The 12129-nt window shown below is 40.8% G+C and overlaps 1 protein-coding gene across 5 annotated transcripts in view; it reads right to left on the bottom strand.

Annotated features, from left to right (window-relative positions):
- Positions 1-12129, bottom strand: part of Ezh2 (enhancer of zeste 2 polycomb repressive complex 2 subunit) — a 65208-nt gene that overhangs the window by 24750 nt on the left and 28329 nt on the right. For 4 of the 5 annotated variants that reach the window (XM_036182756.1, XM_036182757.1, XM_036182759.1 and 1 more), the window contains exon 4: positions 1205-1321. The exons of the other annotated variant lie outside the window; for it this stretch is intronic. In XM_036182756.1, the coding sequence (XP_036038649.1) occupies positions 1205-1321 (117 nt within the window). The remainder of the gene's footprint in view (positions 1-1204; positions 1322-12129) is intronic. 5 annotated transcript variants of the gene reach the window in all.

Raw genomic sequence — 12129 nt, 5'->3', positions numbered from 1 at the left:
TTCACAAGAGTAACTGAAATTTACCTTTAGCTGCCACTGTCAGAAGTGTAAGAAAAGTCACTCATTACAAATGTCTACTATTTTTAAAAAAAGAAAGACAGAAACTTCTAGCAGCAATTCTATACAGCAATTCTCTAACTTCCTCAAGAAATTCTCTCAACATTTTATTATATACATCACATAAGTAAAACTATAGTGGTTTATTTTGTGTGTGGTTTTTTTCGTGTGTATGTGTGTGCGTGCACGTGTGTGTGTGTGTGTGTGTGTGTGTGTGTGTGTGTGTGTGTGAGAGAGAGAGAGAGAGAGAGAGAGAGAGAGAGAGAGAGAGAGAGAGAGAGGCCAACAGCCAGCTTTAGGTATTGTTCTCAGGAGCCATCCACCTTGAGTTATTTAGGATTTTGGACTGCAGATTACTGATTAGGCTTGGCTGGCCAGCAAGGAGCCTGTCTCCACATCCCCAGTGTTGGTATTACAATTCAAGCCTATACTACCATGCCTGACTATCTTGCGCATACATAGAACCATCTCCCTAGCCCCAAGCTGCGTAATTTTTATTTAACAATACAAGTCAAGAATACACTCTTCAATTTCTCTTGTTCTACCTTCCTTCATTCTATTTCCATAAAGAATTACATATCAGCATTGTATTACCAGAGTTTAACCAGTGTTCTCTGGATAGACATGACCTAACTTGGTTGTGCTTTATAAATCCTGCAAGTAGTTCCCAGTGTACGTAATCACACATTGTTGTTCTGTTTTATTTTGAGACAAAGTCTCTCTATTATGTAGCTCTGGCTGTCCTAGAACTTGCTATGCAGACCAGGATAGCCTCAAACTAACATAAAGGTATGCCACTATCTCTTAACTTTTCCTTAAAACTGTTTGATGACAAGCTCTCAGTTAATAAAATGAAAAGTCAGGCTGAGGTCACAGGCCACTGATTGTACTTTTAAAGAATAAGAACTATAAACTTCATCTATTAATGTGTTTACTTCTACTTTTCTTGTGCAGAATGCAGGAAAAGAACATTAAATGGTTTTAAACTTAATTTTTTTAAAAAAAACACTTCAAGTGATTATCATTTTGGTGAATTTTAAAAATTATTTTATCTTTATATTTTATCTTTAGCACCATAACAAAAAAAATATCATGTTTCTTATTCAAATCCATTATCAAACAAACAAAAGCAACATTACTTACATACCATAAAATTCTGCTGTAAGGGAGACCAAGAATACATTATGGGCACCGACGCAACTGCATTCAGGGTCTTTAATGGGATGACTTGTGCTGGAAAATCCAAGTCACTGGTCACTGAACACTAAAATAGAACATAAATAAAACTTCCTCTTAAAAATAAAAAGATCAACCTCAAACTATGATCACCATACTGTGAATAGATGCTAAATTCTTAAGTAATTTGGAGTAGAATTTTTACCTAAGATGGAAAGGCTCATAAAATCCAAAAAGAATCCTCTTTTCACTAAGGGTGAAAAAAAACTTCTCCAGATTTTGCAAGTTTTAAATCCCTCCAGCCTTTCTCATACTTACCATTAACAGTTAGAATCAAAAACAACATTCCTGGCCAGGCATTGGTGGCGCACGCCTTTATCCCAGCACTTGGGAGGCAGAGCCAGGCAGATCTCTGTGAGTTCGAGGCCAGCCTGGGCTACAGAGCGAGTTCCAGAAAAGGCGCAAAGCTACACAGAGAAACCCTGTTTCGAAAAACCAAAACCATTCCTATTAGCCTCAGAAATCTGATCTGCTGCTGTTAAGTTTGGAGCTTATATTAAATTCTGACCATTCAACCATATATATATACTAACTATGCACTTAAATCATAAGATTAAGAATGTTATCTTTTTGTTTTTTAGGACAGGTTCTTGTTATTGAACTCAATCTGTAGACCAGGCAAGCGGGCCTGGAACTCACAAAGATCCACCTGCCTTTGCCTCCAGAATAGTGGGATTAATGCATGTGCAACTAGACCCAGACACATTAACCTTTTCTTTTTGATTTGCATATTATATCTTTTTTGTGTTTGTTTGTGTCCTCGAATTCACAGTCCTCCTTCCTCGGCCTACAAGGTGCTGAGGATGCTAAGATCATAGGCAGACATCACTATGAGTGTCTAACCTTTCCTATCTTCATCTTCCTTGTTTAAGAATGTCATACTTTATAGTATATTATCAAATACTGCATTAAGAGAGAGTAATAGATTTGAGTTTCAATTGCAAAATATTCTAATCAATTCTATAATCTCTAAGTGTTTGTATGTAAGGCACTACATGAAACACAATAAATGTCTCACCATAGTTCTTACTACAACATTCTAAGACCCGCTTTGCAGTGAGAAAACTAAGGTAAAGAAATAGCAAGTACTTTGCTCAAGATCATACATAGAGCTGTACATAAGCACAAGTCTGACTGTCTTAACACTGCTCTGACCCACTAAAACGGTGTCATGATACTTCACCTGTATATTGCTTACACCTTCTAGTCCACTAAAATGCCATTTCTATCATCTATGGTGATATTGATTTCATGGTAGATTTCTGAAGCTGCATAAAGAGACAGAAGGCAGAAAGAGACAGGATCTGCCCCCAGAAGATAGAACTGTTTATTAGTGTACATGGTGAAGGACAGCTTCTCGAGAGGAAGAAACTTAGGGGTCTGCCAGGGGCAAAGCTAACTATGACCCTTTACAGGTGTGGAGTGAGGGGCTTGAGTGAGGAAATGGTTGTAGCCAGTCTCTCCTTCCTGAAACTGTTTGTCCAAGGCAAGACAGACTATCCACCTGTAAGCTCATTGGAATCCTGTTACAGAACTGAGGTACTCTATCAGACTCCACAGCATACTATTTCTCCTGTATTACACAGGAAAAAAACTGCCCGTTAAATTGTGATGCTTTCTTATCACGGTGACTTCAATAAATATGTTGGTTTAAAACTGTTAAAATTTTTGCAACTTTGATTCTGAAAACATGGTGTAAGTCTGTGCTCTGATAACCACATTACTTTCTTTCCTAGTGAGGAGCCCAGCTTTTCTTAGAGTTCTGTTCTCAAATGTCAAGCCTCCATGGCCATCTCAAAAATACCCTGTATGTGTATTGATGATCTATAATAAGAAGAATAGAAGAGAATAAAAGGAACCCATATCAGTCACATGTGCACACACATATACATCAGTGTCTGAGTTTTCTATAGTATGTTTCCAAGTCAGCAAGACTAGGACTAGATAAGGAGAGGGCAGTGGCAGACAGGCCATCCAAGCCTTCAGCTCTACACAGCTGCTGGGGTCCTCTGACCATCAGAGTGCTCATTGCCAAAGAAGCAAAAGAGAAGGACTGCGCAGTTCCAAAGAACTAAACAGTGATGTCTACTAATGTGCTTTCCAAAAAGGCAAAAGTAAAATAATGCCAAAAGTTCAGAGTTAAGTGAATAAGGTCTGAATGGCTTGTTAATGTGCTCGTCCTGCTAACTGGCCTCATACACAGAGCCTCATCCCTCCATTCACTAATTAAAAAACAACAGGAACTAATGTTTATTGAGCACATACCATGTTTCAGTCACTGTGCTAAGTAACTGCTTATACATACGATCATAAAGTTTTCGTTATGACTTTACAATATAATTTTGGCATCACAATCCACAAATGAGGCCAGGGGTCGGAAGCTAAATCTTCCTAGTCAGAATGTAAATTTAGAAGGCAGGCTACAAAGCTAAGTCTAACTGCAACATCCACGAACTTCTTTAGAGTTCTTACGTTAGAAGCTCACAGGGAAAATTCGTGACAGCAGGCTACAGTACCTGCTGCAGAACAGACACCCCAAGATCAGAGCAGCCTCTCTCCAACCTCTCTCCTCTCACGCCACTACTCCCTCCTAGCACAGCTCCCCAGGTTAACCCTGATTAGGTAAATGTGGCATGGAGGTGGTTAGAATTACTTGATAAAGCATCCCGTACTATCCAGTGGTCCTAAATATAAAACAATTCTTATTGACTTTTGTTTTATAGTTGGTGGTGATAACCTAATTCTGAGGCTTTAATTCTACACAGAAGCTCCCTTTAAAGCTTAAAGAGACAGGTTATCTCTCCAGCTCTGACTTACCTGTTTCAGCATGTGATTCCAAGATTACACATAAAGTTAGACAGTTAAATATTCTTTTCAACCACTAGATGGGGGATGATGGCTTTGCAGAAAACTCTGGGCATACTAAATGAAAGCTGGGTTGACCATAAACAGAACTCACAGAAGCACAGAAAACAGAAAGGCATGGGCTATAGCACACAGTACCACACCTCCAGTCCCGTATCTCTGTCAGGTACCCATTCCAGGGACCCATCACTTCAATTCTGAGTCATCCAAAGTCCTCAAGGGGTGAAACATAAGCTCTGTAAGGGGAAAGCACCTGAGGGAAAAGGTATGGTTTTCCCTTCCCACCTCAAAATAATACTCAGCGCAGTATCTCAAAACAAGGTTACAGAATCAACAGACTGCGTTTGCTGATTCTCTGTGACAGAAAGTTCAGCCAGAGCTCCCAGAACACCTGTGTGGAACACGGATCTGAGCTCTGCACACCTCTGGAGCCTACCCACCCTTAGCCACTAACCTGCTATAACCATGGTTATACTTCTTCCTTATGAATGATACTGAAATGCCAGAGCATGTGCAAGTAAATAAAACAAGTAAGGAAATGTTTGTGTGTTGACTTACAGGACACATTCTTTGAATGTGTCTCACCATCAATACTTTAAATACTCATATGCTCAGAGCAGGCCAAAACTGTTGCAAGTCTCCATAGCATTTTTACCTGTTCAGTTGTGCTCTAGGAGGCCTACTTTAGCAATTTAAATTTCTAATTCTAGTTCCAAATGATTCATCAACAATGGTAAAGAGAGAAAACTGGTTGTGAAGAATGCCACATTTTCAGAGAAACACAGCTTACTGCTAAGTAACAAGTAACTGCTAAGTTCTTCTGAGGTCGGAGACTTACATCAGCCAGCTGTACAACAGGTGACTGTGTGGCTGGAGAGGGAAGTCAAGCCAAAAACAGTAGTTGTAGGAGTACACAACCAAACTGAGACTCTTGGCAGAAGGCTGGTTCCAAGTAAAAACTGTGTTATGGAAAAATCATAGAGGGAGAGCAGGTGAATGGCCTGCAGGGAAGAAAGATCACACACCCTGTGTGATCTGTGCCAAGCACTGTGGTAGAGACATTACCAAAGTTGACTTTAAAATTCACCACTACCCTGTTTTAGGCAGGACACCCCAAAAGAACAGCTACAGCCATGCCACCCCTGAGTGCTCCTTAGCCTGAGGCCAGTTGAGCCCAGCTTCAAACAGTACGTGGGAGCTCTACCTCCAGCTACCTAGTGTGTAATTCTTGGATACTCGATGGCTCAGTTAGTTAGTTCATGCCAAGACACAGGAACTGTCAATATTTTCGAACACACTTCTATTTCTCCAGGTGAGAACAAAGAAGGCACAGGAAAGCCATCTCCCCAAAAGAGAATGTGAGCTACTATCAACTCTAGGAAGGCCATCATCCCAGAAGAGCAAGGAGCAGACATCAGCTTCCATCAACCCAAAGAGAAGCTGGAGATTATTTCTGAATCTACCTTCATTTTTCTTCAGGACTTAAGGAAAGAAAGGGAGCAAATTCAAGTTTTTGTGATGTGTTTGTTGTTGTTTGTTAGTTTGTTTGAGATAAGATCTCACTGTGGCCCTAACTGGCCTAGAGCTTGCTTTGTAGACCAGGCTAGCCTTGAACTCAGAGATCTTCCTGCCTCTGGCCCTTGAGGGCTGGGATTAAAGCCATACAGCACCATATCTGGCAAATGCCAGTTTTTAATTAGCTAGGCATTCTGGCAAGGGCAGTATACATAATTTAAATTCAAGACTACTTTTAGGTGAGACAGAAAGGAAGAAAAACCAGAGTGAGTTAGCAACATGTATTAAGCAGTTTTAAGGACAAAAGAGGAGGAGAAATGGAGGAGACAGTCTTAAGAAAAACAAGTACCTCTGACAGAAGAGGGTCAGAAATAAAAACAAGAATGGTCCTAACATCATGCAAGTATTTAAGCTAAGAAATAAATTCCAGATTGCAAACTGCTTCCATTTTTGATGTTATACATTTATGTCGAAGAGCCTTTACAGACTGGAGACACTCGAGTAACAAAAGGCTATTTATCTCGAATGTTACTTTCATCCTATGTCTCTCTTACACTCCTTCCTTGTAGGAACACACCCAGTATTTCAGGGTGTGTGTGGGGGTGGGGGGGTGTTTTGAGACAGTTTTTGTATAGTCCTGGCCAGCATGGAATTCTCTAGACCAGGCTGGCTTCAAACTTACAGTAATCCTCCTGTCTCTGCTTCCTGAGTGATAAGATTATATGCAGCTTTTCAGGAGGATCAGAGTGATGCTATTCTTGGTTGTCAACTTGACCACATCTGGAATTAACTAAAATCCAAATGGCCGGGCACACCTGTGAGGGATTTTTTTTTATATTAAATCTTTTGAAGTGGGAAGACCCACTTCTAATCCTGATCTTTGAGATGTGGAAATACACCTTTAATCCAGATCTTTTGACTAGGAAGATCCACCTTTAATCTGGGCCACACCTTCTGCTGGCAATCTATATATAAGGACATAGAAGAAGGAAACTTATTCTTTACCTGCTTGCTCTCAAGTCCTTCACTGGCATTAGAGCATTGGGATTCCAGTGTACACTGAAGACCAGCTTAAACATCCAGCCTCATGGATCACACAACTACTGGATTCTTGGACTAGCTGGATCTCAGCCTGTAAGCCATTCTAATTAATCCCCTTTCTAGATAGACAGACAGACAAACAGACAGATGATAGATTGACTGACTGACTGACTCATTCATTCATTCATTCATTCATTCATTCATTCATATCAGTTCTGTGCCACTAAAGAACCCTGACGAATATAGATTTTAGTACCAGAAGTGGTTCTAGAGCAACAGAAGTACAAGGATGTGGTGGCATTGTGTTCCTCAAAATATTGTGCACCCTAATAAACTTATCTGGGGTGAGAGACAGAACAGCCACAATATTAAACATAGAGGTTAGGCAGAGGCTAGGCAGTGGTAGCACACGCCTTTAATCCTAGCATTCCAGAGGCAGAAATCCGCCTGGATCTCTGTGAGTTCAAGGCCACACTGGAAACAGCCAGGCATGGTGACTCATGCCTTTAATCCCAGGAAGTGATGGCAGAAAGCAGAAAGGTATATAAGGTGTGAAGACCAGAAACTAGAAGCTTTTAGCCTGGCTAAGCTTTTAGGCTTTGAGCAATAGTTCAGCTGTGATCCATTTGGATGAGGACACAGAGGCTTCCAGTCTGAGGAAACAGGATCAGCTGAGGAACTGGCAAGGTGAGGTGGCTGTGGCTTGTTCTGCTTCTCTGATCTTCCAACATTCAAACCCCAACACATGGCTTCAGGTTTGATGAATTCAGGTGTGGGTCACTCCTCCAGGAAAAGAGCCAAGACCTGCTGAGGTGCTTGCTGAGGGTGGAGGAAATACAGAATGGGGAGTAGAGGAAGGTAGTTATAAATACCAGCTAAGGCCACACAACCAGATGCAGAGACGAGGATTATAATTTGCACAAGTAGTTCTGATGTATTTATTTAGAATGTGTTTGTAAAGATACTTGTGTTTTCTCTCCTCCTTTATATCATGTACTTACTGTAACATCAATTAAGAGAATATCAGTGGCCATGATATTTTAAGTTTGAGATGCTAAAAGAATGTCCCTCAAGGGACATTGCCACCTATTCTAAATTTATAATGTGTTTGTATGAGGGATAGTTATATCATGTCAGGTGTAATTATGGCCTAGTTATTGCTTTCACTTGGAAATTAAGGATGACATAATGAAATATGATTGTGTGTCACATCGACAAGGTTGGCCTTGTGACGGCTATTCTTGGTGTCAACTGGACTACACTTGAAATTATACAACAAAAACCCAAATAGCTGGGCATACCTATGAGGGATTTCTTTCTTAATTAAATCATTTGAACTGGGGAGACCCACTTCTAATCTGGATCTTTTAAGGTGGGAAGTTCCACCTTTAATCTGGGACACACCTTCTGTTGGCAGCCTATATAAAGCAGTGGAAGAAGGAAGTTTGCTCTCTGCCTGCTTGCTCTCACTCTCGTTGGCAAGTCCATTCATTGACATTAGAGCCTACTTCTTTGGGATTCTGGTGTATATTGAAGAGCAGCTGAGACACCCAACCTCATGGACTGAACAATTACTGGATTCTAGGACTCACCATTGGTGGATGATAGTCACTTTTGGACTAGGTGGCCAACATCTGTAAGCCAGTCTAATAAATCCCCCTCTATATAGACAGACAGACGAAAGATTACTATATAAGTTCTGTTCCTAAAGAACCCTGACTAGTACAACTGGGCTCCTTAATGCTCTTTCTTTCATCCCCTTCTTCAAAAGCTTGACCCTAAATGAAGGATCGTAACCTAATCCTACCATAAAATCCAAGACAGTCTATTTGGCTGAGGCCATGAGGTTAAAACATATCCTTCATTACATGCTGCTCTGGTAAAACCAGTTTTGTTAAAACACTGAGGATCACAAACAGAGCATAGTCCTAAGACATAAACTACAAAACACTCAAATCTAGGTGGCTTGGTGTATGCCTATAGTCCCAGCACTTGATAGACAGGAAAATAAGGAGTTCAAGGGTTCAAGGTCAGCCTGGGCTATGGAACCCTGTCTCAAAACAAAAATCAAAACCACAGGGGGAAATTAAGACACTCAAAGCAGAGGAAAGCAGGAGTGGAGGGCGAAGGACAGATGAGACAAAGCATGTGTGCATGCAGTCTCAAGTAGCTACTTCAATAATGGCACTGTGGACAGAAAAACTAAACCATCACTGTTCCCGAAAAGAAAGACACTGAAACCCGAACAGAGCATTATGTGAGTCAGGCTATCTACAAGCTGTAGCAGCAAACCTGTTTCCAAACTAAACAGAGCAGAGCAGAGCAGCTCCGCTAAACATGACCAGCCAAGGCAGTCACAACTGAGGGGTGAGCTACACTTGGGTGCCAGTACGGAGACCTGTAGGACCGGCACTTCTGCCGACTTTGCCAACAGATAATACGTGTTCTCTACTGTTGACTGACAAAATAATAGTCAAAATAGTGCTGAAGCAACTAGAGAGTGAAACAAAAGAGTACACCCCACCTCCACTCACTGTATATGCCACGAAAACTCCTCATGGGTTAGATGGCTATTAGCATACAAAACCAAAAACAGAAAACCAAAAGATGGGTAATTTATAATCCTGAAGACTTCTAAGCCCTTGAGAAACACAAAAATCAAAATCGTAAAATACAACTAAATTTACCAGAGACGATATCAAGATGGAAAAAAAGGTGAAAGATGTGAAGATTAAAAAACTACTATTTCTAATCTGAGTTGTATGAAGATCTCGATCTAACTCAGGCCAGATGCCAAAATAGCCAATTAGTAAAGTAACAGAGGAGCTGGGAGACGATGGCTCAGTGGTTAAGAGCACTGGCTGCTCTTTAAGCAGACCCAGGTTTAATTCCCAGAACTTGCATGGTGGCTCACAACTATCCATAACTCTAGACCAGAGAATCCAACACCCTCTTCTGGCCTCCATGGGCACCAGGCACACAAGTGGTGAACAGACATGCATGCAAGCAAAAACCAAAAAAACCACTCATACACATAGAATAGAATTTTAAAAATACCTTATAACAAAGACACATACATACACACATGGAGGGTAGAAGAGAGGGAGAGAGGGAGGGAGGGAGGGGGGAAAAAGTTAGTTTAAAAAATGGGGCCTACAGACTTTGACTCCCCATGGGAGGCCTTACCCTTTTTGAGGAGTGGATGGGGGATAGGGTGGGGAAGAAGTGGGGGGGGGGTAGCAAGGGGAGGGAGGGGGAGCTGTGGTTGGTATGTAAAATGGGGGGAAAAAACTTTTAAATAAAAATAGAAAATGGGGCCTAAAGAGATGTCTCAGTGGTTAAGAGCACTGACTGCTCTTGCAGAAGACCTGACTTCAATTCCCAGCAACCACATGGTGTCTCACAACTCTCTGTAACTCCAGTTCCAGGGAATCCCACATCCTCTCTGGATTCCTAAAGCAACAGGCAAGCACATGATGCACATACAAACATTCGGCTTCACTGAATTAAGGCAAACTGTAACATAACATGTATCTATCAGACTAGCAATATCCTGTGTTGAGAATAAAGGAAAAGAGACACTTCATAAAAAGCTAGTATGAACGAGACAAATGAGAGGGAACTATTTCTCCCTGTCGCATTAAGCAAGTGGTAAGCGCTGGTTAAAATCTGTCGAAAATCACTAGTAGTGGGCCTATAAAGTAGTTCTGAAAGTACTGCCATCAAGCCTGACAAAGTTCAATCCCCAGAATCTACATTGTGGACAGCCAACTCTGACCTTCACAAATGCACACACATACACACACACAAAAATAAATGGATGAATATGTAAATAAAATTTAAAAAAATAAAGTGCATTCTTTTAAAAAATGCCAATAAATTGTGTTTCCTAAAAGAACAGACAGCTGGGAATGAGACAATTTGACTCCCTAAATGTGAGCTGTTGAAGAATCCTTTGCTGCCTTGACTGTCTTAAACAAAAAGGACTGAGTAGAAAACCTAATAATGAATTACCTTTAATGCCAGTACCAGCTATCTAGGTCATACCTAGGACATCTTGAAATAACAACAGCATGATCATAGCTGATGGCCTTCTGTAGCACAAATTATTAGAAAGTCTTATTAATAAAAACAAACCCAGAGCCAGATATTGGGGTGAACGCTGAAAGATCAGAGAAGCAGAATAAGCCACAACTAACCTCACCTCGTCACCTCTTCAGCTGATCCTATTTCCTCAAACTGGAAGCCTCTAAGGCCTCATCCGAATGGAACTCAGCTGATTTCGGCAACCCTCATTCCCAAAGGCAGCCTTAGCCAGGGCTGTTTGAGATAGTACCAGACTTTTTGCCATCACAAGCCTGGATGAACCCCAGATGAACTGAACTGCAACCAATTTCATCTCGGCCAGAGAGAAATCACTTTCCCCAAGTCATCTAAACAAGGGACTACTTGAACTAAAGCTAAAGACCAGACTACACACTACTGGTACAATATGAAAACCTCCATGACAGGGATTGGTGCTAAGAGGCAGGCTGATTGATCCAAAACAAATGCCTGAGAATGATCCAAACACCCTTTCTTCGGCTATAAAAGCAGGCTAGTGAATTGGCTTGGAGACACTCTCCTGTGCTGTCTTCCCTGACGTTGTAATATCAAGCACAATAAAGGCATCTCTCAAATGCCCCTTCCTTGCCTAGTTTCAGTGGTGCAAGCAAGCTAGGCTGGAAACATGGAGAGAGAAGCAGCCAAAAGCAGAGCAGTGAAGCCCGCTGGCAGAGACTGCACCAGTCACTTGGCTGAGCTGTGGGCCCTAGGCAACCTACCTCTGCTGGGATTCAGGACATGTACCACCACACCAGCTTTAAAATCGTGAGTTCTTATAATCAAGATTTACAAGAAACATGTACTACATTGAAACTTAAGAATGTATCTGAGGAATGGAATGCTGCTGAATGGCAGTGTTAGGTAGGGGAGTGAGGAATACTAACAGCTTATAACTAACCTTTAAAATCACCTGAGTAAAGTACATTGCAAGGCAATAAGCCATGCAATCAAGTACTTTAATACCTGTAAACTAGACCCAGTTTTCCTTCAATAAAAATAAGTTTAAATTGCACTTACATGTTCTATTATTTTAATAGAACTCTATTTTTTATTATATGTAAAAATAAGCAAATAATTTTAATCACCTCAATTACTAGAAAGAGCAAACCTACATATATTTAAAAGGCCAAAAGTTTTTAAATTATTCATGAAAATAAAAACTATTATATCTACCTGATGCTATTTCTATTGCTAACAACCCCACATTTAACTGCATACCAAAATTCTCACTCTTCTCATGAGACACAGATGTTTACAAACACATATTCTCCTAGAAATAAATATACATAGCATACTATTTTATGAAATTAC

The sequence above is a fragment of the Onychomys torridus genome, chromosome 3, assembly GCF_903995425.1.
Source record: "Onychomys torridus chromosome 3, mOncTor1.1, whole genome shotgun sequence".
Lineage (NCBI taxonomy): Eukaryota > Metazoa > Chordata > Mammalia > Rodentia > Cricetidae > Onychomys > Onychomys torridus.
This window is presented reverse-complemented; position numbering and strand designations above follow the sequence as displayed.